The following is a 27,317-nucleotide window of genomic DNA, read 5'->3' as shown; positions in this document are numbered from 1 at the left end:
CTACAACCATAGGTTCTGCGTGTTGTAAAAGGCTCTAAAAGGACAGCTGCTACCTTGCACTCTTACTTTTTAGTAAAAGGCTACGCCCACCGCTGATACATGTGGAAACTGCTTCCTTGCAGTCTTACTTTTTAGTATAAGGCTAGAACCACTGCCAATGACTGCGGAAGCTGCTGCCTGGCAGGTGGACTTGTTAGTCAAAGGCTAGGCCCACTGCCAATAACTGTCGTTGATTACAGCAAGGGCACGAGGTCATAAAAGACCCTGTGCCAGACAATAAACCAGGCCTGACGTTGTAAGTGAAGAGCGTCAGAATCCCCCTTCTGATGTGATAATTGGGTGAGGGATATCACAGGGTTCACAATTCCAGCCAAAGAAGTTAATGAAAGAGTGGAAGATAAGAGCAGGTACGTGGAATGTTGATACTCTAACAGGAAGGCTGAGGGAGATAGTAGATGTGATTTAGAGGAGGAGGATAGATTTCTTGAGTGTGCATGAGACTAGGTGGAAAGGGAGGGGAACTAGAGAGATAGGGAATGGGTTTAAGTTTCATTACAGCGGGTCACAAAAGGGAAAATGGAGTTGGAATTATAAGTAACAACTGGAAGGAAAAAGTGGTAGAAATAAAGAGAGTAAATGATAGGTTTCTAAAGATTCCAATAATAATAGGGGACAAATTAATAAGTATAATACCAGCATACGCTCCTCAGATGGGGTGCCAATCGCAAGATAAAGAACTATTTAGATGAGTTTGAGCTTTGAGGCTGTCAGTAGAACAGTGAGGGAGGACGAAAAACCAATAATAGAAACTGATATGAATGGCAGGGTGGTAGAGAGAAGAGAGGGGTATGAGGAGGTACACGGAGGCCACGGGTTTGACATTAGAAATGAAGATAGGGATTATATATTGGAGATGGCTAAGAGTTTTGAATTGGCATGTATGAAATCATGGTTTCAGAAGTTGGATAAGTACTTGATAACTTATGAAAGTGGAGGAGTGCAAAGCCAAATAGATTATATCCTGGTTAGAGAAGCTGATAAAAGCAATGTGATGAACTGCAAAGTAATCTTGGGAGAAGCAAGTGTTAAACAACATAGGTTGGTGGTAATGGATTTGAAAATGAGAGGGAGGAAACCCAAGAAGAGAAAGAGAAGATCTAGAATTAGGATTTGGGAACTTGAAGGAGAAAAGTGGGAGCAATTTTGGAGGACTGTGAGAAAGGGGGAACGTACAAGTTGGACAGGGTAACAGAATGGAAAATACCTGGGCAGACATGAGAGAAATATGTGTGGGGAAGCAGAGGAACTGGTGGGAAGAGCCATATTTGTAAGATTTCAAACTTGAGGAAAAGGCAGAGACAGGATTTGGTAAATTGGGTGTCATCAAGGATAAGGATGGAAATATTTTGTATAGGGATGAAGACATTAAGCAGAGATGGAGAGAGTATTTTGAACAACTTTTAAATACTGAAAATGAGAGAGAAGAGATGGGGGAAACACAGAGGGTGGAGAGACCACTGATGGAGACACAGGATAGAGAAGTAAAGAGAGTAAAATGAAGAATGGTAAAACACCAGGTCCATCGGAGTTCCAATTGTAATGATCTAATTACTAGGTACAGATGGGGAGAAATAGATGCTGGATTTATTAAAAGCTATATAGGAAGAGGAAGAAATGCCAAGGGACTGGGAGGAGAGTCTAATGCTATATTTATATACTAGCAGAAGGGAGATGTCATTTCATCCCAGTCAGAGCCTAGATGCCATATTTCTTGAAACAATATGTTAGCACACATGGTAAAAGGCCTTATTAAGCCAAATGGGTCAAATAATCTATCAATCATACTTAACAAATTTCTTTTAGCATAATTAAACTCAAAACTATCAACTAAGTTGAGACCTTTAAATCAAAATACATCTGATAAGTTCTAATATAGTCCTAACAATTTTGTTACATCCTCAACCTCTGTTCAAAATACTGATAATGCTGATTAATCAAAAATTCATTGTTAGTGTGCCACTTGGATAAAGTCATACCAGAATCTAATAATATACTCTGAACTTCGCTAAACATTCTACTGGCTTCTTCAACTGTGCACCTGAGAGCCAATCATCTACATACAAATTCTCTTTAAGCTCTTGAAATGTAACTGAATCATTGTGTAAATCCAAATGATGTTTAATAGTAGCATTCAGTAAAGACTGTACTAGTATTCCAATAGGCACTGTAACAAATCTCAATACATGTACTATGTCACCACATTGCTACAAAAAGCCTTTATAATGTCTGCTGTCAAAGCGATATTCCATCTTCTGAACATTAATAAAACTTCCACAAGATCAAGAAATAAAGGATAGATTGCAAACAATCATTCAAAGAAACGTCATCAGGTCCTTTTGCTGAAACATCAAACACAGGCCTAAACTTTGAGGAAATGGTGTGTTAATTACAGGTCTATGTAGCATAAGGGTAAGGACTTTCCAATTCAGAAAAAGGTACCTCAACAATAATGCTATCCTCCTCATAACTAATAAGTACTTTGTCAAACTCCATTTTCAGATAAGGGATTTTCTGAAGTTTATGATTGAGCACAGCTAATCTCATCTTAGCTTTATTCTCATTGTTAAGTAAACTCAATTTAGCACCTTCATTTTTCCATAAAGCAACATCATACCTGACATAAACATACTCAACTGTACCTCCAAATTTTATGTCAGTCAGACTCATTAACATTATTAGCTATATATTAATACACAACAGTTAGTTGATGAGATATAATCTCCTTATGGACCCTTAGTCATGAACCAGACAAAATATAACCAAACACTGATTCACTGGCAACTAAATCCTCAAATCTTACAATAGTATCTGCTTTAATAAATATCCAATAATAATCAACACCAATCAAAATATCCAAAAATATCCAAAACGAGATCACGGTTATAACCATAGTCCTCAGCTAACTTTAAATGTGAAAAGGACTGGAAAATATCATCAGGTAGCTTTTGACGTCTCAAAAGGGGACAAATAGACATAACCTCAACTGCAAGTATAGAATGGTTTTTACCCTGGATGTCGATTAAATTCATATACATTTCGTTCTCTCATGTTTTGTGATTTCCCATCACCAAAGGCTCAATATGGAATGTACTTAGATGTTCCCCACTTAGGCTTATCTCTGCTAACAAAGTTACGACCTACATAGGTGTTATCTGCTCATAAATCAAACATTTACAACAGCCTCAACGCATTTACCACCACTTGTATGAAGTTGACTTTAGCTGTCTGAAGCACAGTTCTCTTCAATCTTTGATCATGAGAAATGATAACATGCTTAACAGTACCGGTATTGACAGCAACACTTGATTGTACATTAGCCTGATCATTTAAGTTATTACTGGTATTTTGTTTAACGAGAAATTTACTAGTTTCATAACTCGATTTACCATAGTTACAAAATGAAACCTTATAAAACCCAATACATTTAGTACATTTTGTTTTTATTTTACAATCTTTAGAGAGATGTCCCTTAAGAAAACATTTAAAACAGTTCTAACTGTCATATAAATTTTGAGTCTATGATTATGGCTGTCTAACTGCTCAGAAAGGCGGCACTTCTGACAAAACACTTACCATGGGGGACCTTCCTTGTATTACATCTGCAAGACTAAAGCCAAATTAACCTTTTTTCTCTCGGCCTCTTGTTGCACCTTCTTCTCCATGGATAACTCATTAAATGTTTCTGACCTTTCATGACGCAGGATCTCCTGAAGAAACTTCAGCAGCCACATACTTCAAATCACTTTCATGTCCTGCACATTCCCTGGATCATTCTAACTACATATCTTGCAGAAGTCAAGACAGGATGACAGGAGTCAACACCACACTATACTGGTCACCGCTGATGCAAGGGCTTTTAAACTTCTTACATGCTTCAACAGCTAGACTTGTAACTTCCACAAAGACTATGTAAGCTCACTTGCCTCTGGGTGCAAAGGAAACATTCAGTAGGCCTTGAACCTGAGCAAAAATGATTCAGTAACTGTTAGTGCTTCCCCTTGAAGTAATGATTGCAAGTAACTAAACTTGTTATGAACTGGCAGCTCACTCTGGTAAACTAGCACATCAAGTCTTTCCCAAAAATACTGCCACTCAGTCAAATCACCAGAATACATGGGAAGTTCACTTCTGATTTATATATTCTGGAAACAGATGCAGTGCAGTCTCAGTAATAATACTTACTTTTCAAACATTTGGCTGCTTCAGCCCCTACCTGTAACAGATCAAGTTTACCAACCATTGGCAGCTGACTATCTCCTCAATAATTCCTATGCTGTTGCCATATCTACTTATTTTAGGGCTTAAACTTCTTAATATTAATTGAGTACTTATTTATCGGGTTTTGGGTACCAAATTGTAGATGCTGTGGTAATCTCAGGGCAAAAATGAAGACGGTCGGGACCTTAAATGAGAGGCAGCCTTTTAAATCAAATTCTCAAACTCTGTTTAGATCATGGATACAAAATGCAGTTGGAAAAGCACTTGTTTGCTTATACTTTACAATAGAAAATTAGAATATAATTGGTAGGGTGTAACTAAACAAACCAACAAAAGACTCAAAGACTAGGCTACACTTAAATTCTTAACAGTGGTTGTTGATTACCAAACACTCAGTGCAAGTAAGTATAATGAAGCTTTATCACTTTGGTTCTCAATTTGTTTTAATCTGGAAACTTCAAGTTTTGTAAAGGCACTTAACATGAACTTGGTTTCTCTCTGATTTCCAGAGAAGGGTTTGATAACTAGGGAATTACGTCTGTCTTTCTGAGCATCACTCTCATTTTACCTAAAAACATGAACTTTGTATTTTGTGTTTATAACATTAGCAAAAATATAATGGCTCTATTTATGATCCACAAAAGAAAGTAGTGCTGTAGTGGATTAATATAATGATGAATATCATCCTCTGATCAAAAGGACTTTTAGTCTCTGGCTGGCTGATCTCCATCACCATGGAATCCAAATCTATACTAAGTCGACCATCCGTCATCACTGAAATGAAACAAACAGTTGCTTAGTACCAAGTGCTTCCAAGAAAATGGGTTTATAGGGCATGCTCTGTTTTTGTTTCCTAACATCACCAATTCTGTTTTACCCTACGACTTTGGCCCTAAGATCACAAAATATGTAAACCTCCTGGATCTCAGCAAGTATTCTGAGATGAGATTTCTAGACCAATTCCTTTTCCCCTGCCGATATGAACCACTTGAGGCGACAAACTACCAGGCATCTAATTCACTGCTTAGGACAGCACAGGCACATTAAGGCTTATATCATCATGCCTCTCGCTCATAGAGGTGATAATTGACAAACTAGGTGTGAAAACATCACAGAACATAAAGTTCTTGTTAGTATTACAGTGATTTATGAATAGTAATATGTTTCACATTATCTTTTTGAATGATTAAAATATACTATGTAATAAAATCTAACTTTATGATTATCTTTCACATATAAAATTACTTAAATAACAAAATTTACATAACAAAAGTAATTTTATTTTATACCAGCTGACCAACCTGGCAGACATAAAGGGATTCAGGAGTGTTGCCATATATCTCAGTAACTGCAAAAACTATGAATTAGACACTAATATCTGTTGTTTTCAGGTATTTTTAGATGTCACCCCTTCTTACCCTCTTCTCACCCCCTACCTATTGGGGTGAACTTGGGCTTAAACGGCATCGGAAAGGTCGCTATGCTTCTCAGCGACCTCAAAAACTATGGATTAGGCACTAATATCTCATTTTTGGTTATTCTTACATGTCAAACACTTATCACCCCCCAACCCAGCCCCCTTTCCTATCAGGGCTAAGCTTGGACTTGGAGGGCATCAAGAGTGTCACTATTCATCTCAGCAACCTCAAAAACTATGGATTATACACTAATGTCTGTCGTTTTCTATTATTTTTATAAGTCACTCCCTTCCCAACCCTTTCCCACCCTCTCCCTATTGGAGCTGAACTTTGACTTAAAGGGCATTGGTAGGGTCATTATGCTTCTCAGCAACTTCTAAAACTATTGATTAGATACTACTATCTATCATTTTGTTTTGTTTTTTACATGTCATCCCCCTTCCTCTCAGGGCTGAACTTGGACTTCAAGGGTATCAGGAGTCATTATTCTTCTCAGCGACCTCAAAAAGTATGAATTAGACACTAATATCTTTCATTTTTTATTATTTTTACATGTCACCCCATTCTTACCCCCTTCCCTATTGGGGCTGAGCTTGGACTTAAAGGGGGACTTAAAGGGCATCGTGAAGGGCACTAGTCTTCTCAGCGAATCTCAAAAACTTTAGATTAGCCACTAATATCTTTCGTTTTGGTTATTTTTGCATTTCAACCCCTTCTCATCCCCCTCCCAGTTGGGTTTAAATTTGGTCTTAAAGGGCATTGGGAATGTCACTATTCATCTCAGCGACCTCAAAAACTATGGATTAGAACTAATATCTGTCGTTTTGGTTATTTTCACATTTCACCCCTTCTCACCCTCCCTTCTGAATTAGGGAATCAGGAGTGTCACTATTCTTTTGAGCAACCTCAAAAACCACAGTGAACTTCAAACCTTGACGTTATTATTTGCCCCATCAGTGCATCCACCATCTGGATTGTATTGCATCCTTTTGGGGATGTGCCTTAACCAAGTAAGGGCAATCAAATATTCTTCCCATCAGCCTTCATGTATGATGCAGTTGTTTACATATATTGTAATTGGCTTGCCAAAGAGACATAGCTCAGTTCCCAGTTATCTTCATTGTAAGAGCTACATGGTCTAGTTCAAACAATGTTCAGCTATACTACAAAAGAAAATAGTTTGTTTCTCTTTGAAGTTACACCCACTTTGGGATGCCTTTAAAAAATTCTCCTTGAAAGTTTTCCACAACTTCACAGACAAGTCTTACACAATTATAGATAGATAAATATCTTCGTGATTCAGTTATACACAACTATACTGTAACTAACAAAATTGAAAGGTGGACTGCCAGATAATTTCTGTTTGGTTACAAGAAAAAACACAACAAATCTAGTCATAAATGTTCCAAAAGAAAACTGAAAATACTGTACTAACCGGTGAAATAAACAGTCAAACAACTTCTTAGTAAGTTTCCTTAGAGTTGGTACCTCATGTATACCGAGGGCTTGAGAATCTGTTTTGATATTCTTAGATATTTGCACCCGTTGTTTTTCTAGTTCGTTCAGCAGACAATCGAATCCATTCAGTGACAGTTGACAACGGGGAAACATGATGCTGTGAAACTTCCTGCAAATTCATGATGTAACTTGTTAACTATTTTTTAAATTTAAAATTCACAAGAAAATTTTCCCCCAAAGCTTAGTATGAAATAAAACTATATTTCCTTTTTGAAAATTGCTCCCCAATACCACAAATACTCGCATGTTTGGTGGATGTAAAGCCTTGATGAGACTACAAGCAATGGAGACGTCATCGTTGCTGATGTCTGAGAGCCAAATGGTGCCACTTTCTTTCTGGTTTGGCTTCACTACAGGTAGTGGTTTCAAGAAGGATGGTGATACTCCTTTCATGACATGAATCCCTGCAGAGAAGAAAATGTGCATTTGTACTTAATTGAAGAAAGTAACATGAGGTTTGAGTGGTTGGTCATAAATATCAGCACCCTTTGAATCAATTAAAGAATTGTCTTGAAAATAAAATCTACTGATACTTTCTTACCAATATAACTCAGATGTAGCTCCTTATCTAGTTCTGCAATGCCTTTGCAGATCAATTCAGCCTGCTTATTACAGGAAATAGTTAATCTAACATCCTCTAGGTACTTGGGGAGCATTTCAATATTGTCCAGGTTTCCAGTGAAGCGAGTAACTCTGCAACTGTAATGAAACTTTGTGATGTATTTCAAAGTTAGTGTTTCATTCTTATATATAATAAAGGGACTTAATCATACAGTATAGTTTGCTTAAATGCATTTAAATCATTGTGGCTTTCTTACTTTGAGTTTTTAACCAGTTTCTCCAAGTATGTGGTGGACAGTCCATTATCTGGATTTTTCCAATGGTTGTTGAGGAGAAGTTCCACAGCACAATCCCGCTCAGCCAGCTTCTCCATCAGAGTGTCGAGTTGTGGAATATATTTAACTTCATCCTGAAGTATAACCCTCACAGGTGTTTTAGAGTCCAAGTCCTTGAAGAGTTGAATTGCTGCAAGGGTGTGTCCATCTTCTATCACAAGCTTCTGAGAGGAAAATAGGATCATACTTTTGTACATAGATTCCCAAGAATTTTCATTGCTAGACTCAATTCTCACTGATAATGATGGGTACTGAAAGGGCAAGTTGCTGTCAGAACTAGAGGAAATGAGACTCGTGCCTTTCCATGTGAATAGTACAGGTTAAAGGGAGCCTGAATGAAGGCACTAATATAAAAAGCACATAGGGAAGGGAAGCGAACAGATATCCAAATCAAAATGTATATGTATCAACCTTATTTAATAAAAAAAAAATCAAAGTATCATCTACACTTTTTTCAGGCATTGATATAGAAAAACTTATTGCATTCTGCTGGAGAAAGATTAAGATCGTCAACTAACCCCTGATATGTGTTCTGCTATCGAGGTGGAAAGTAATGGGTCACAATCTGCCTCAGCTAACAGGTCGAGCCACTGGGAATCTTTGATTTCAGATTCCTCTAGAATATCCACAAGCTCAATCCCATACTTATGAAGAGCTTCTTTGTCTTGAAGTGCCAATAGTCCTGATAAATGAATCAAAGTATTCTGATAATGAGGTAAAATGTTAGGACTTAAATCTTTTCCATCATTTAAAAGAGTTTTTAGTAAACCTCTAAGTGTTTTTGGTTTACTTTCTTCTTTGTATACAATTGATAACTCGGGGTATTTTTCTTTGATGTCTTCTAGTTCTTCCTTCCATCTCTCAACTTTGTCCTCAACTAAGCAGGAATATATGTGATTGGCAGCAAAAAACTCCATTATTGATTTATGAGGGACAAAAAGATTATATTTATTAGGACCACAGTCCACATTATAGTTATCGTGAGCAACAAAGAATGCACCAAGTATTTCCTCTGAAGGAAGATTCAGTTTCTTACATTCATCTTCCAGCTTCTTGTAGCACTTTTCACTCAACTCCAGACTGTTTCCTTTGTGTGTCTCAAAAGAGACCTGAAAAATCCTATTTAATAATTTGTCTATGAACACCTCAATGGGATTTGAGGATACCTGAGGTATTCTGGAAACAACACGACCCTTTAGGAGGTTCAGGACAGCAACATAAAATTGGGTAGTGGAAGTAACAGAGTTGACAGCCTTTGAATCGTTGGCCCAGAGGTACGTTAAAAGGGTTAAGTTAAGAGGAAGACGATAATGTTCCTGCAAGCGGCACTCTGAATACTTTATGTAGTCCACTAACTTACTCGTGTCTTCCTTACTTAGACCTTCTTTGACCATTTCATCATGAAGCTTTTGGACAAATTCCACTCTTCTTTCTGCAGGTACTCCGTGGATCTTGATGTGAACTGTAGAGAACTTGCTCCACAGTGTTTCTTTAATCTTGATTTTCTGTGGGCGAGTTGTCATGATGAACTGGAATCTGTTGTCTTTCCTACTTTGGTAGATTTCAAACATTTCAGTAAGAAGCTTCTCAGAGTTTTCATTCATCTCATCTAGGCCATCAACAATTATGAGGGTCTTCTTCTCCAACACAGAGCGCCGGAAATCTGTGTCTGTCATTTCGTATGAAACCTGCGGCATTAATGAAGTCAACAAATCTGTAAAGTTAGATATACGCCTGTTCTTACATTCAACATAAAGAATTAAATCATATTCTTGTAGCCCTATAATAGACGGGGAATTCTTAGCCCAGTCTGCCAAAATAAACTTGGTTAAAGTGCTTTTTCCAGAACCTGCTTCACCCTGTATTATAATGATCTTTGGCACGATTCCATCTTCATATGCCTGACACAGCAAACTTTCATGTGCAATAGGTTCATAAGAGCTGCTGCCACTGTTTGGTTTCCATTTCATTTCAAGTCTTATATAGATCATTTCGATATTTAATCTTTCCTTCCCAGATATCCAAGAAGCTGGATCTACATTAGAGAGCGATTTGAAGGTTTTCTTCAAACAACTCACGCCTTTCTCTTCAACGAGCTTTTCAAGGGCTTTTCGATGCTCTTTCACCTTTACTCTATAGTCCTCGATGTCATGCAGGGGAACAGGGCTTTCCTTGATCTCTTTAATGGTTTCATCCATGCGTTGTATCATACCGTCTATTTCATTCTCAGGCACTAAATAAACTTCCTTTGCTTTGTTTAATGCATCTACCAACATTTGCCGAATTTTATCAATTGCATCATTCATGGAGGCCTCATCTTTAACTATATCACTATGCATTACGTCATTCCGGAAGAATTTGATTGGTCTTATGAATGTCTTTGTGTCAGAGTCACTGAATCCAGTGCAAGTGGAGGAAATGCATGCGTACAGTAAACTCACATCAAATTCGTCCCCTTTTGGATTATTTTTAATCTTTGTTTGCATGGTATCATCAAACGTTTTGTTATACTTATTGTTGCTCCATTTGAGTACGTTTTTTACATGATCTTCGAAGGGCGCTGTTAGGTCTCTTTTGCAACCCCAATTCCATATGCAGTATAGAACAATACGGGCTTCACTCTTCACAATCTTGAAAACTTTCAAGCATAAGTAGTCTATGTCATCCAGCCCCCCAACGCTACGATTTGCTGCCATTTTACGACGCAGTGACAGCTGAAAGAAAATGATGAGAATATAGATCAATAAGATTGTCGTCTTGAATGTATCTTCAAAGTACATGTTTAAATTAATAATGAAATTTTCTTTATCAATGCTTAATGAACATTCTTGAGTCATGTTATTATAACCATTAGTTTACTCGCCTTTTATACAAATACAATTCTTTTGACATTATTCTACTCTTAAACACTTCAGACTACAGTCCCGTTACTGTATTTAAATTTTTCAGTCATTATGGGAGTGGTCCTCAATCTTTTTTTAATGATGGCACCCTAAGTAACGTAATCATCACTATGGCACCCATTCCACGATCCCACAGCATCGCGATATTATATTATATATATATATATGTGTGTGTGTGTGTGTGTGTGTGTGTTTGTGTTTATGTGAATGGAGAAAGCAGGCGTCGGCCAAAGTGATAAAATGCAGAGGGAGGAGGAGCTGGAACAAACATGACGAAGTATGAAAATTTATTCTGATACGTTTCGCATTCAGTTGAATGCATCCTCAGTGTCTGTACAATGAATTAATGACCAATATAAATTATATGAATTTGCAAGTTGTCTAAAAATCATTTAAAAACTAGCTAAAAGGTAAACCAAAACTTCACACATTTGTAGATAAAAAGACTTCAGAGAGAAGAAAAAAATAAAATACAAAGTTAAAAAATATTTGAGGACCGCTGGGTGTCAACCTACCATGGCAAGAGATAAACAAAACCTAAAAGAATTTACAAAAAAACAATACGTATAGAGAGATACAAGGGAGTGGAGGTGGACTGGCTGTTCAACTGCGGAACAAGTTGTTTAGTGAAAAGACTCTCCAGAATCAATAATTCATTTGGGGTGGAGTTTTGACCCACAATGACAAAATCATCTTATTTAATGGGAACTTTAATGTTTTACTACGTTCACGTATACGGACTGTTCCGGATTTGATAGTGAACATCCAGCACAGAAACTAACTCCCTTGTGGCAGTCTATGCGAACCCTCATCATCCTCTGAGAAGAACCCACGTAAGTTCCCAGACTACATCTGGGACAAGAATATTTATACACTATACCAAAGGACATGAGGGGCCATAAACGATCTTTAAATCGAAACAAGGAGCCAATTGTGAGTGGAATGAGGAATACGTTTTACATTTAATGCACCACAGTATTTTTGTACGATATTTGTAAATTGGGCCCTAAAGGAATCATCGTGCAAATATGGGAATCGGAAACGTTTATTTTATTGGCGTTAAAGCAAAACTCCTTATTAAGAACCTTGTAAATAACCCTGTTGACGAGCTTGGTGGGAAAGCAGTTATCTGTAAAATATGTTAAAAGAAAGGTCATTTCCTCATGAAAGACATGCCAGTAAGATGTCAGGGAGACTGCTCTACTGTATACAAAAGCAAAAATGAATTTAGATTTAAAATTATGAAAACAAAAGCTATGAAAATTGGTTCCCAAATCTATATCTTTTTCCTAAAAATGGTAGTATTAATTAAACTGACTCTTTTCTCGAAAGACTCCTACATCTAAGAATGAAAGATGGTCGTTCACTTCCCTTTCAAGGGTAAACTTAACATCTGGGTGATAGGAATTAACAAAATCCAAAAATGAATCGGTCAAAATACGCCCGAAAAGGGTGAATGTATCGCCAATGTATCTTTTATTATTATTATTAAAATAAAGAGAGGAATTTAACGGGCCGTCTTTCAGTTTTAGATGTAGTCTTTCGAGGAAACAGTCAGTTCAATACTATCATTTTTAGGAAAAGACTTACGAGTATACAGATTTGGGAATCAATTTTCATAGGTTTTGTTTTCATAATTTTAAATCTAACTCCATTTTTACTATTGTCTATAGAGCCGTCTCATTACGTCTACCTGGCATGTCTTTCATAAGGAAATGACCTTTCTTTTAACATATTCTACCAATAACTGTTTTCCCACAAAGCTCGTCAATAAGGCTCTTAATAAAGTTTTGCTCTAACGCCAATGAAGTAAATGTTCCAAAGCCTTCTTTTTTGCCCGATTCCCACATTTGCACGATGATTCCTTTAGGGCTGAACTTATAAATATCGCATAAAAATACTTTGCTGCATTAAATTTAAAACTTACTTTTGATAATCCACTCACAATTGGCTCCTTGTTTCGATTTAAAGATCGGTTATGCCCCCTCACTTCCTCCTCTGGTATAATATACAAATATTCTTGTCCCAGATGTAGTCTGGGAACCTACGTGGGTTCTCCTCAGAGGAGGAAGAGGGTTCGCATAGACACAAAGGAGTTAGTTACCGTACAGGATGTTCATTATCAAATACAGAATAGTATATTATACATGAACACAGTAAAAAATCACAAATTGTCGTAAATTGTATTTTTCCTAACTATACAATCCTGAGGTCCTTTAACATATGGAATGTAATCAGTGCCAGCTGGAACCGGTCGAAAGCTTTGAACATGGTAGTTCGGTAGTTAACTGCTTGTTCGATAGTCAGGTGTCCCGCCCAGCTGGGAGGTGAAGCTTCACTTTGCTTTAGGCCCAGGAGCAGAGTGAGGGGTGGAATGAGGTGGGACTATGTGTAAAGGACCTAAGGTTTGTACAGTTAGGAAAAATACAATTTACGACAAATTGTGATTTGTTCCGATACGTAAAACAAACCCTCGGTCCTTTAACATATGGAAGACTCACTTATTGGTGGGTGGAATCTGAGTCTCAAGAACAGACTGGTGTTCGCCCGACCTTGGTTCCCTCCCTGGTCGTAAGAGCAGAGGGAGGGATCCTAGCCTCTGCCCAGCCGATCGGGGTGTGCACCGCAGGATCACTAGCCAGACCTCTGAACCAACTTCATAAGAGGGAGGCAAGCGTGCCTCTTATGGATATCAAGCAAGAACTAGTTCCTACTCAAGAGCCAAATATGAGGTCATGGGTTTGTCTCTAGTTGGCATCCACTCACCCCCTTGTTAGGGGAGTGGTGGAAAACGCTCCTATCCCTACTGAAAGGGATAGGACGGAGCTCAGTCGCATAGCTTACCTGCATCGGCCTCCTGTCCAGCGTAGTGACGACCACAGCCCTCTGCCCACAGGTAGAGGAGAGAAAGGGGGTGGAAGAGAAGCCAGTCACACTCTCATTTGCTCTCCCATTCACGCATTCACACAAGGATGCGATGCTGTTCTGTCCCCTCGGGAGCTGGGTAAGCCACACAACTTGTTGAGCAGCCACCACGGGTCCCAAGGAAAAGGTGTCCAAGGACCTGTGGGCGATATCCCGAAGGTAGAAGGACGTGAAAGTGGTCTGGTTGGCTCAAACCTCTGCCTTCAGCACCTGTGCCACGGAGAAGTTCTTGCGGAACGCAAAGGTTGGACCAATACCTCTGACTTCGTGGGCTCTCAGACGAAGGGTACCGGTGTCGTCACTCGTCTCTGAAGCGTACGCCTTCCTGATCACCTCATGAAGCCAGAAAGAAAGAGTGTTCTTGGACACCTCCTTCTTGGTAACCCCGGTGCTAACGAAGAGGCGTCGACACTCAGGCCTGAGGTGGCGAGTTCTCTTCAGATAGCACCCTCACAGGACAAAGCAGCATCTCATTCGCATCATCATCGGTGAAGTGTTTCAGGGAGGGGATCGTGAATGACTCGAACTGGTTGTCAGGGACCGAAGGGTTCTGAGCCTTCGCTACGAAATCCGGGACGAAATCAAGTGTCACCAATCCCCATCCCCTCGTGTGCTTGACATCGAAAGAAAGACTATGAAGTTCCCCTACTCTCTTCGCTGATGCCAGTGCCAGCAGAAAGATGGTCTTGAGGGTCAGATCCTTGTCTGACGACTCCCTGAGTGGCTCGAAGGGTCTTCAAGTCAAACTCCTAAGGACGAGAGTCACGTCCCACCCTGGGGGCCCGAGTTCCCTGGGTGGGTGGGCAAGACGTCTCGAAGCTCTTCATCAGGAGGGAGATCTCCATGGAAGTGGAGATGTCCACTCCCCGCAGCTTAAGGACTGCGGAGACAGAGAGGAGCTTCTCTCGGCGAAGGAAGACGAGGAAATCTGCTACCTGCTGAAGAGTAGCACCAGCCACAGAAGACGGACCACTTTCCCTGGTATACAGCTGCAGAGGACTGCCTGAGGTACCCATCCATCTCTGTTGCTGCTCGGCGAGAAAAGCCTCTTCCTCGCAAAAGATGTTGGATAACAGCCAGCCGTGAAGAGACAGGGACCGAACCGATTGGTGGTACCTTCCACATGTGGCTGGCACAGGAGGTTGTGCCAAGGGGGAATCTCTCTTGGTGCTTCGGCGAGCAGAGCCAGCAGGTCCGGATACCAAAAAGCCTGACACCATTTGGGCACCACCAGAATCATCCGAAGATTTGCGGTGACCAGCACCCTGCTGATCACCTTGCGAATCAGACAGAATGGAGGAAAGGCGTACACGAAGAGGTTGTCCCACGGGTGTTGAAGAGCGTCCTCTGCAGCTGCCCATGGGTCCGGCACAACTGAGTAGAAAACCTGGAGTTTTTTTTGTGCCAGGTGGCGAACAGATCCACGACTGGACGCCCCACAGGTTGAAGAGCCTTTCCGCCATGTCTGGGTGCAGGGACCATTCGGTTCCTATCACCTGATTCCGACGGCTGAGCTTGTCTGCCACTACATTCCTCTTGCCTGGAATGTATTGGGCTGACAGCTCTACTGAGTGAACTACGGCCCACTCGTGCACTTGCAACATCACTTGCCACTACCGTGGTGTTGTCGCTCATCAATACCACTGAGTGTCCCATCACTCATTCCTGGAACTCTTGGAGAGCAAGAAACGCTGCCTTGAGCTCCAGGACGTTGATGTGAAGGTGCAGCCAGCAACTAACTCCTCCAGGTGTGCGCCCCATCCCTCGGCTGATGCGTCTGAGAACAGGAGCATCTCCGGGGGGGGGGGGGGGGGGGGGGGGGGGGGGTGGGGGGGGGGGGGGGGGGGGGGGGGGGGGGGGGGGGGGGGGGAAAGAAGGGGAATGCAAAGAGGCGCTCCTCTTACGAGGTTCCCGTCGTTCAGCCACCAGGCTAGGTCCTGCCTCACCTCCTCCGTGAGAGACATGGGGAAGTACGGTGGGTCTCTTGCCTGTGACCAACTCTCCTTTAGTCTCCGCTGAAGACCGCAGATGAAGATGCCCGTGAGGGACTAACTTCTCGAGAGACGACAGTTGGCCAATCATGACCTGCCACTGCTGAGCTGGCTGCTCCTGTAGGGACAGGAACCGTCCAGCTGCTTCCCTGAACCTGCTGATCCGCGAGTCTGCGGGGAAGACTTGCCCTTTTTCCGCATCAATCAGCATGCCCAAGTACTTCATCCTCTGCTTGGGCTCGAGATCTGACTTCTCGAAGTTCACCACAATCCCCAGATTGCAACAAAACTCGAGGAGTCGATCCCTGTCCTGTAGCAACTGCGAGCGGGAGCTCGCCAGGACCAGCCAATCATCAAGATACCTCAGAAGACGTATCCCTACTGAATGGGCCCAAGCCGACACCAGAGTGAACACTTACGTGAACACCTGTGGGGCGGTTGAGAGACCGAAACGAAGTGCCCTGAATTGGTACACTGTCCCGTCGAGGATGAAGTGGAGGTACTTCTTGGATGACTGGTGGATGAGTATCTGGAAATACGCATCCTTCAGGTACACAGAAAGCATGAAGTCATTCTCCCTGATGGAATCGAGCACTGAACATGCCATTTCCATCGTGAACCGAGTCTGGCGAACGAATTGGTTCTAGGGAGGGAGATCTATCACCGGGCGCCAGGCCCCCGATGACTTCTCCACCAGGAAAGTTGGCTGTAGAAGCCCGGCGACTGATCCCATACGATCTCCACAGCTCGTTTGCTCAGCATGACATCTACCTCTTGCCGAAGTGCTACGTCCCTGGCAGAACTGGGGTCGTACGTCTGTAGATGGACCGGGTTGGAGGTGAGGGGTGTCCGCAACTCGAAGGGTAGTAGATATCCCTCCCGAAGGAAATCCACTATCCAGGTCTCGGCGCTGCCAAGTTGCCCAATGGCTCGCCAGGCACCCCCCCACTTCCGGCAGCAGGTGAGGGGGAACGCCGTTCCTAGCGTTTCCCCTTCTTCGACTTCTTCTTCCCAGCTCCTCCTCAGGAAAAGGAGGGCTGGTTACAGTTACTCCTTACAGAAGAGGTCGAAGGCTGAGTCTTTCCTCTTGGCTTCGACAAGGCCGTCGTCTTAGCCGCAGAGGAAGCACTAGCCAAGCTCTTAGGCTTAGCCGCAGTGGCTCGAGGCTGCCCAGCTTCCTTCAAGACTGCCTGGTGGACTAAGCGGTCACTGTCATCAGTGCGCCGCTGTTCCACTGTAGGGTCCACCATCTCTCTGGGAAAGAGAGAGGAGGAACTCGGTACTGGTCCGTTCCTCAGACCCAAAGCCGTCCCACGCCCTGCCAACCTGGTCACTCGAGCGCGGACTGCGTCCCTACGTCTCAGAACCAGGTTGGTCAACAGGTTGGCCGTCTGGTGGGCCAGGTAAGAAATAGCCCTACCTCCAGACAGGCACAGTCTCCCAAAAGCCGGGTCTCCTTCGGGAGTGATGTTTCCTGAGGAGGCCACGACCTTGGACACTGTGAGGGACCACAGGTCCAGCCAGGAGACTGCTTGGAACGCTGCCATGGCAGTCGATTCCAATGCCAATGCCTCTTGCTGTGAGAACCAGAGGTTCTCAGCCACCAGGTGCTGAAGAGACACACCCAGAGTTAGCCTAGCCAGCTCTGGGTTAAACTGTTTGGGCGGCAGTGGGTCCTCCGAAGGCGCGTAGAAGAGCCTCTGTCATGGTAGAGGAGGGGGAAGTAGCTTGTACGACCTGCCAGACCGAAGTAATCCCTCCCGGAGACAAGAGAGTCCACTTGGCCCAGCACACTGTCAGCCAAGGCTGATCTGGGCAGACCCACCGTCGTCCTGGGTTCCTTCTTAGGACCCCAGAACGACTCCAGCCTAGATGTAGGCTCTGAGGGCGGGAGCACCGATCCTTCCTCGAGGTCATTGTGCTGATGAATCAGCGCTATGACCTCTGCGAAAGACCTCTGGATCTCGGGAGTGACTGCTTCCTGGGGAGATGGACCATCAAGCCCATCCAAGGAGGATGCCTCCCGAGACACTCCTCCTTCCACAGGAGAAACCACAACAGACCCCTCTTGGTCCCCTCCAACCACTTGGGCATACGATCTGGTCGGTCCCAAGACCGTGCCAGGTTCATAGGCCCTCGTAGAGGGACAGCGAGAAGCCAGTTCCTCGCGGTCGCTACTAATCGCCTCGCTCCTCCTGTTGTAGCCCAAGGAGGTTGAAGGGATAGGAGAGGCAGACCTGATGCTCCCCCCCTGCCCACCGGCAGAACCGGTGTGCTGGGGGGGCTGCAGGCGATCGCCAACCCATGGTGATGATCGAGCTACAGGCCTAGTCGTGTGGCTCCCCTAGGGAGAACCGCTGGACCGAGAACAGCGGCGACAGTCCCGAGCGTCAGGAGAGCTGCTGCTCGTCCCCCTATCCGCCCGGTTCTGGTGGGAGCGGCAGTCAGGAGACCAGCAGAGTCCACTGTTGCGGTGGGAGCGAGGCCTATCCTCACGGCGCGTTACGGTGCCTGGACCAGCCAAGGCTGGTCCTGGCGACCGGGGGGACCTCTTCCTCGCCTCGGCCCTCGGACCGTCTGGTGGGACTGTCGCGTCAACCTGGGTACCGGCTGATAGCCACGAGAACGATCGCTGGCCTGGCAGGAGTCGCCTGGGCGACTGCCACCAGTCTTCCGCTTCGTGCCTGGGTCCTGGTGGTGAGCAGGCTTGGCTGCCTGGACCCTGGCTGCACGGTCACCTGTGGGCGAACGTACACTCGGTACCTCTCGCAGAACCTCTGGTGCCAGGCGAGGAGGTACCGGTGTTAGCTGGTGCCCCTCTGGTCCCTGTCTTCTTCCTTGTGGAAGGAGAGACGGGCCCCATTCCCGAGGGAACAGGAGGACCAGCGGAAGCCCCAACTGTCCCACCGGAGTGGGACAGACCCTTAGAGGGTGGGGAGGAGGCTGCCTTCTTCTTCCTCGGCCGTGAAGCCTTGGAAGTCGAAGGGGAAGAAGCGGCTGCAGACGACGATGAAGACGACGACACCTTCCCCTTCTTCTTTGTCAGCTTCCTCGGGACCACCGTCAGGTCCTCCATCCAGGACGGAGCCGGGGCAGTTGCTGAAGCAACAGGGCCTGGCTGCACCTGGGGCGAGAGCAGTGAAGCCAGGCGGCGGGGTGATGTCCCTCCTCGGTAGCCCCATCAGCGAAGCATGGACTACAGCTGTCGGGGTCACCATGGTCACGTGCTGCTTATACACAAGGTGGGGAGGCGCTGCATACCCCGGCGTCGACACTGTTGTTGTGGTCGACGTCTCTGGACCATGGGTAACCGGCCTGGATCCACACACTGCCAGGTGTTGGAGCAGCCCTGAATGCTCGGTGTCCCCTGGAGCCCAAGCGAGTACCTGACCTGGCCAAGATCGTCACCCAGAGCAGGCTTGCCTAAGGAAGGAAAGGTCTGGTTAGTGGGGGGGGGGAAAGTTCCCACCCCGAGCGAACAGAAGATCCTGAGTAAAGCTGAATGCCGAGGTGTCGTGCTCCCTCCTATACGCTCGACTGATCGAGGGAAGAGAAGGAATGCAACACTCCCCCCGAAGGGGAAGGAGCCATAAGCGGGAGCTGAGACGGAGAGAGGAAAGAGTAAGACGTGTCCGTGACCAAAGGAGTAATTGGAGAGCCCTCCGATGACTCCTTGGCCGGTTTACGTGCCTTCTTCCTCCCCTCGTATCGCTCCCACTGCTCCTTCGACCACAATACACATAAATCACATGGCTCGGTGTGAGAGCATTCATGCCCTCAACACCGAGTACATAAATCATGAGGGTCTACCTCTACGAGAGACCTGAATGATCCGCACTTATGGCCGTCCACATCAGGGCACAATCTGCAGCTGATGGGGGGGGGGCGGGGGTGGATCTCTACAGCTCACGGGAATCCATCATATCACGATCCACGAGCAGCAATTTAATAATAAACCAACACAAAGTACTCACAAGTTTCCACCACAAGCACTCAGTGAAAGAGAAAGTTGGGAAAAAATGCTTCTTAACGAAGTAGCTGAGCATACGACAACGCGGGCAGAGCGGCGTACACCAAGTCTGTCTCCGATGGCGGCCGGAAGCAAAGTGAAGCTTCATCTCCCAGCTGGGCGGGACACCCGACTATCGGACAAGCAGTTAACCACCGAGCTACCTTGTTCGAAGCTTACGACCGGTTACAGCTGGTGCTGATTATATTCCATATGTTAAAGTACTGAGGGTTTGTATTACATATCGGAACAAATGTAAAGTTCCCATTAAATATGACGATTTTGTTATAGTGGGTCAAAACTCCTGCCCAAATGAATTATTGACTCTCGAGAGTCTTTTCATGAAGCAACTTGTTGGGTAGTTGAACAGCCAGTCCACCTCCACTCCCTTGTATCTTTCTTAGCCTATTGATGTTGTGTACTACATTCTTTTAGTTTTTGTTTATCTCTTGCCATCGTAGGACGACCGCCAGTGCTTCTCAAATATTTTTTAACTTTGTATTTTACTATTTTTCTTCTATCTGAACTTTTAATTACGTACTTTTTTTTCTTCTATCTGAACTTTTAATTAGTATATCTGCTTTTAATTTCTCTTGTTGTTTTGCCAATTTTTAGTGAACTTTTGCCTAAGTGTGAAGTTTTTATTTTTATTAGAACTAGTTTGTAAATAATTTTTAGACAACTTATAAATTCATATATAATTCATATTGGTCATTATTTATTGTACAGACCCTGAAGATGCATTCAGCTGAATGCGAAGCGTGTGGAAAAATTTTAATACTTCATCATGTTAGTTCCTACTCGGTTCCCATGCAGTCTGTATATATATATATATATATATATATATATTATATATATATATATATATATATATATATATATATATATATATATATTCAGCCAAGGCCACAGGAAAAATAAAAGAAGGCGTACCGAGCACTTTCGTGTTATTTCAACACATTTTCGAGGTGACTTATTGTTACGGTGTCGAAATATCCTGGCAAGGGTCGACACAATGTTACGGACTCTGAGAGAGGTCCGCTTCAGGTTCGATATGAAATAATAAAAAAAAAATATATTTCAACACCAACAGTTGAAACTGGGGATACGAATATAGAAAGAAACACTAACACAACAAAGGTTTATTTACAAGCTTACTAACAAAGGTAAATGCAGAAGGGTATCTCCTATTTACATAAAAAGACAGAATCTTACACTGCCTTAACTGGGGGAACAGTGAGTTAATTCAAATACTTGCTAGTCAATTTGGTAATTCAAAGCGATGGCTTCTCCAAAAGTAGAGCGGCAATTGCAGATGTCCTCTTGACTCCGTATTGCAGAAACTAGTCTACTTGAAAGGAAGGAACTACCCAAAACCTCTAGCAGGACCTTTTCTTCTCTGAAGTCTGCTCGACGTCGAGATAACACGAGATAATTCGTCCACTCCTGAAGACGTCTAGACCAATATCCAACCAACTCTCGAACAACCCTTCTGATCTTTCGTTGGTTCCTTTTTCTCGTATCTCACGGATGATCTCTGCTGCTGCTGATCTCTCATTGATAATCTGATCTGTGGCTCTTACTGAGGATATCTCTCTGTGACTAACTGGAGTCTCTCTTTTACGATCTCTCTCCCACCTCCTGCTGCTACTTCGTCCGTCGTATTTATACGGCATTCTGGGGGCGGAGTCTACGCGCGAGTGTCACAGACTCGCAAGATTTCCGGAAGTTCTTAGATGAATCTAGACGAGGTATTGCATCAGAAATCGCAGCATTTCTCCCGCCACTTAGGCGTGTGTTGCACTCCACAACACGCCCAACGATTCCAGAACAGCCGCGAGCGGCGAGAACAGGCGCCTCCAACACGGGCACGAAAGCCTCCTTACTGCCAAACTTCTCGAAAATGCGTTCTCCTTTCCTTTATCTTTCTTTGCAATTACCATCACACTTATAAGCATATATTATATATATATATATATATATATATATATATATATAGATCTATATATATATGTATATGTATATGTATATATATATATATATATATCTATATATATATGATATAATATATATATATCGATACCATTCCGTTTTTATTCTGGTTTTGTTCACCACCACACTATACACAGTTTCATCTCAACAAATAGTATCCACAAAACACAATACTAAATCCACAAAAGGTGGAATAGTATCTAACTTCAATAGGTGTGCAAAGTCAATTCAAGGGGACAAAGAAAATAGCATGAAAAAAAACTTAATATTAATACACAAAGCCTCAGACAGAAATAACACCTGAACCTCAATGATACAATAATTAATGAAACACTCACTCTTAATTCCTGTAAAATTAAAGACATGTCATCAACACATACATACAAAAAGGGGAGAGGGTCCTGAAAGGAGGAGGTATGCAAAAAGTAAGAATATCCTGACAAATACACTCTAATTCCTGAAGGCTCCTCAAAATGCAGATTGATTAACTATTCTCCACCTCTGGAGAGCAAATCCGAGTGGCAGGGAAAATTAGTTCCCAGTTAATTATGGTGGTTGGTAGGATCCCACAATGTCTACTCAAGACGTCAGCAGTGGACTATAGGCCATGATCATAAGAAATTGTAGGTATAAATATTATTACCTTGGGACAGATAGGTCCCCTAGGCTTTTACTGAACCAAGGGTGCAATGCACAAATTGCAGAATGTTGCAGACTTGGAGAGCAAGATTAAGTAAAGGAAGCTATCCAGCATCCAACAGCAGATTTCAAATACGGCAAGGAATAAATCCGGCACCAACAGAAGCACCCCTCATGTTTGGGGGTTCAGAAATACACTGCGGCAAATTCCTTCAAGAGTAAACCTTTAATCCCTCGGAAATTGAAGCAGCCCAGCCACGTAACCAACACAGCTTGAAAAATATGAACCAGTCGTTAGTCAACATAATACCCCAAGATAACCACCAGTGAGGAGACAAAAAGCTAATTAAGAAAGAATACAACACTTAAATATTTAACATTAAAATATGAAAACTTAGATAATTACTGGAAATTAAAGACAACTAAGTTACACCTCAACCAGCAAAAAAAAATTTCGACAAAAAAGTTTTTTTTAAAAGTACGTTAACATTAACTACAATCACCATTGCTTACCAGACTTGAATAACAAACAAACTAGAATAAAGAAGCAATACATAGACCAAAGGATTTTAAAATATATGGTCATCACATACTGAAATTAGAATATCAGTCAAAAATAGTAAACAGAAATAGATGATTTCATAAAAAAAACTGCAAAGAGCAAAATAATCTCATCATAAAACATGATAAAAAGCTAATTAAGAAAGAATACAACACTTCAATATTTAACATTAAAATGTAAAAACTTAAATAATAACTGTAAATTAAAGACAACTAAGTTACAATATATATATGTGTGTGTGTGCGCACGTTAATATATTAGAGTAGACACACTGATAATAATTACATGAAGAATTCTGCAAACTTTTATTATTTTACAAACGTTCATTCAGATAACCTAGCCAAAGCAAAATTCATGACAATCTTCCCCCCCACCCCCCCCACCCCCCATCACCACCCCCCCCCCCCCCCGAATTGGGACAACCTTGACTTGGTGAGGGGGCTCTTGAACTCCAGGAATTTGTTCCTGGCTTCAACCCAAGAGTCCCATACATTATATTATATATATATATATATATATATATATATATATATATATATATATATATATATATATATATATATATATATGAAATTATTTTTGTGGAATTTTCCACTTTTTGTCAAATTTATTGGACCCGTCAAATAAGAAAAGATATCAGCTGGAACTGGGTTTATATCAGAAGTTAAATAGTGGGAACTGTGGTAGGATCATCAACCACCTGATAATGTTCGGACCTGAGAGATGTCAGATCGACAGCTTAAGGGCGGAACTATCCTTCAGGGCTGCACCACGGATGCCAGGGGGGATCTGGTCTGGGGATAGGACTCTTGGCATTCTTTCCGGTTTGCCCATAACATGATTAGGTAGGGGATGATTGTATTCTTGAATATAATAAGCTCAGTCCTAGCAAGTGGGTTTGGCTTACTCTTGCGCCACTCTAATCATGTTGTGCCATCCCACTTGTGCCATTGTGGAAGAATAAACTTCTTGAAAGGCTGATGATTCTTTTTAATATTTTCAGTTTTAATTTTTCTCTTTTTTTCTATTTTATCCTATCCTTTATGGCTAATGACTTTTAAGGACTTAGTACCCCTGGGCCCTTTGATGATGATTTGGCTCATATGAAGACCTATGACAAGGCCTCGACACGGCTGACAAATCTTTGCATGAACTTGACCGTGGAAGTGGAATATGCTCAAGTTGAAAACTCGCCAGTGTGGGAACACAGCAGATAATTTGAAAGTATTACATGTACAGCACATTCCCCGGGAATGTGACTATGAAACAACACTCTTTCATTTGCTGGTTATGGTAAAATTATAGAGTTAAGCATGAACTTTGATGAAAATGAAGGAGAATAGGAAGCATGGGTAACTTTTGAAAAACATGAAGCTGCACTCAAAGCCAGCACCAATATTAATAATATCAACATTTGTAAATCAACTGTCAAAGGAACGCTGTCTGACAAGACCCTAAAAACGTGGATATTTATAGACCATCTCAATGGGTACAAGTAGCTCAGCCAGATTTAGAGGATAATGCCACTTATGAGAGAACTCACAAACCTTCAATGTGGTTGGTAGTATCTGGTAGGGAGGAAAATTGCAATTATTACAAATTTAGCAAATACATCCAAAAGAAGGTTCGGTGTATTGATATGGGTAACATCTCAAGGTTTGGTAAATCAAAATCAAATCAAAGACCCAGTCATATATGGTGACACTTAAGAAGTTCGAGAAAAATAACAGTAGTATTTGGTAGAGACCTTTCTGAAGTGACGGAAAGTGAAATATTAAAAATTAGTCCAACTTCTGTATGGAAAGTAAAAAAAAATTCCAAAGGCAAATATGGTCATTTTAACTTTTGAGGACTTCGATGTACCATCTTTTGTCAATTTTGGATATTAAAGGGTCAAAGCTAAACGATTTTTATCAAAGCATCTACAGTGCTATAACTGTTTTCAATTTGGTCATCAATCCAGATTCTGTAAAAACAATAAAATTTGTAGTAATTGCTCAGCTCCTAAACATGGCCCTTGTTCGAAATAACCAAAATGTGTTAATTGCGAACAGGATCATACCCCATCCAATAAAAAGTGCAGCCAGTATAAATATGAAGAGGCAGCTGTATGTAAAGCTGACACCGAATATATAAGCATTAGTTACGCTAAAAAAATTGATTGGTCAGACAAAAACCTGTGCTATGACTGAATTCTGTAGCTCCTATAAAAACTCAAGTCAACAATGTATCACCTTTACCTGTTGTAAAAGCAAGCACTCCTGAAACAAAGACCCAGCCATCTGATCTAGGTGCTCAACTGCCAGTGATGAAGCACCCCTTTTTAAGGAAGATGTGCCTACTTATATAATAAACTCATTTCCAATTGATGATATCTGCCCTGTGTCTGTCCCATCTCTGCAGCAAGAAACCCTTGAAGAAATGGAACAAGAACAAACTGGAGGTCCAAAGAGAGTAAGAACTCCTTCATCCTCTCCTCCAAGTGCTCAGAGTATGGAGATTTCCAAACCCCATGAAATACAGTGAGAATGCTTCTTCCCATAGTAGTTGTTGTCTTCTCTGCTGCCTCCTCCTTATATATCCATACCATCTCAGTCTACTTTCCCTCACCTTGTTTGAAGCTGGTGCTATTTTGAGAGTGTCTCTAACATGTTCGTTCCCAACTTTATTCTTTTTAGTAAGTCCACATTGCCATCTCTACATCCTCATCTCAGACACACAAATCCTGTTCTCATCTCTCTTCTTAGTTGCCCATGTTTCGGATGAGTACATTGCTCCGTATCAAAAAGCTAATAAGAAACATAATGGAGCTAATCATAAGCCATATATCTCAAGACAATCTAAAGAAACTTATAAAGTCCCATAAGGAAATTAAATAAAAAAAATAGTATAGATAACAGTAGAATTTCCCTTGGCAGATCCTAGCACTAACGCATTCATTCTGGATATTTTACATTGGAACTGTAAGAAACTAAGGACTCGTTCAGAAATTCTAAAAGTATTACTGCATGAGTATAATCCAGGGGTTGTATGTCTCCAAGGAACTAAATTAGGGATACAGTATACAATCTAGGTTTAAACTTCAATATCAATAAGATAGGCACCACTGACAGGGACCGTGCCCGTGGAGGTGTTGCAATAATTATTCCTAAAGCATTGCAATATTTTACTGTTCCCCTGAACATCTGGCTTCAAGCTATTGCTATTCAGACTACTTTTGACCATGAAATCACAATCTCTCTCTGCCTTCCCCAAGATGTAGGTTCACTCTTTGGGACATTCAAGGTTTAGTTTATCAACTCCCTCCTTTTTTACTACTTGGTGATATTAATTCTAACAATCCATCTTGGGGTGGTAATATTTTAGACACAGAGGGTAGGATCATTGATGACATTGTTAATAGTAATAATGATCTTACACTTTTTAATGACGGTACTATGACATATCATAATACCTATATACAGGCGATTCATCTTCTATAGAATAAAGTATTTGCTTTTCTTCTCTCTTTCTGGATTTTCATTGGTCTGTAGATGAATTTCTACATGAAAGCCATCACTTTCCCATTCATCTGAAGTTTTTGAGAAATGTCCCCTCGAATTATCCTGTTAAACGGTAAGAAAAGGAAGCAGATTGGGTTAAATTTAAAAAAGGTATGAATATATCCCAGGAATTTGAGCCCTTCGAGTCCCATATAAAGGTTTATGAGTACTCTGTCTCTGAAATATTGAATAGTGCTGAAAACTCAATACCTAAGACCAAAGGGAAACCACGCAGACCTGCTGTTTCATGGTGGGATAAAACCTTCAGTAATAAAACCTGTAGTAATCTGAGGAAAATTACCAGGAAATGTTACTGGCGTTATAAATCCAGTCAGTCTGCCATAGCAAAATCTATTTACCAACGAGCTATGGCAAAACAGAGAAAATACTTTTAAAAAGTAAAAAGAGAATCTTGGCTTTTTTAAATAAGTGGCATATATTCTAAGTCCCCAACCAGATTAAGCTGGAAAAAGGTAAGAAAACTAAGTGGCAAATAAGGCCCATCGCCAACGCCTTGTCTAAAAATCAATGGAGACCTTATCACCAAGCCAGATGAAGTTGCTGAAAAACTGAGTGAGCATTTCTCTGAAATATTGAGTTCTAGGTACTATTGAACTCGGTTCCCGAACATTACGAATTCAACC

At 42.0% G+C, this 27,317-nt stretch overlaps 1 protein-coding gene across 1 annotated transcript in view; it reads right to left on the bottom strand.

The window, feature by feature from the left end:
• LOC135196973 (uncharacterized) overlaps nucleotides 1-27,317 on the bottom strand; it is a 41,141-nt gene that overhangs the window by 1,299 nt on the left and 12,525 nt on the right. The window contains exons 2-7 of the mRNA XM_064223847.1: nucleotides 8,629-10,824; nucleotides 8,033-8,274; nucleotides 7,756-7,913; nucleotides 7,455-7,618; nucleotides 7,132-7,319; nucleotides 1-5,052 (exon numbers count right to left, since the gene is read on the bottom strand). The exon at nucleotides 1-5,052 is cut by the window's left edge and continues 1,299 nt beyond it. Of these exons, the coding sequence (XP_064079917.1) occupies nucleotides 5,031-5,052; nucleotides 7,132-7,319; nucleotides 7,455-7,618; nucleotides 7,756-7,913; nucleotides 8,033-8,274; nucleotides 8,629-10,806 (2,952 nt within the window). The 5' untranslated portion in view covers nucleotides 10,807-10,824 and the 3' untranslated portion in view covers nucleotides 1-5,030. The remainder of the gene's footprint in view (nucleotides 5,053-7,131; nucleotides 7,320-7,454; nucleotides 7,619-7,755; nucleotides 7,914-8,032; nucleotides 8,275-8,628; nucleotides 10,825-27,317) is intronic.

The sequence above is a fragment of the Macrobrachium nipponense genome, chromosome 18 (assembly GCF_015104395.2).
Source record: "Macrobrachium nipponense isolate FS-2020 chromosome 18, ASM1510439v2, whole genome shotgun sequence".
Classification (NCBI taxonomy): domain Eukaryota; kingdom Metazoa; phylum Arthropoda; class Malacostraca; order Decapoda; family Palaemonidae; genus Macrobrachium; species Macrobrachium nipponense.
Note: the sequence above shows the minus strand (reverse complement) of the source record. Positions and strands in the feature narration are given on the sequence as shown.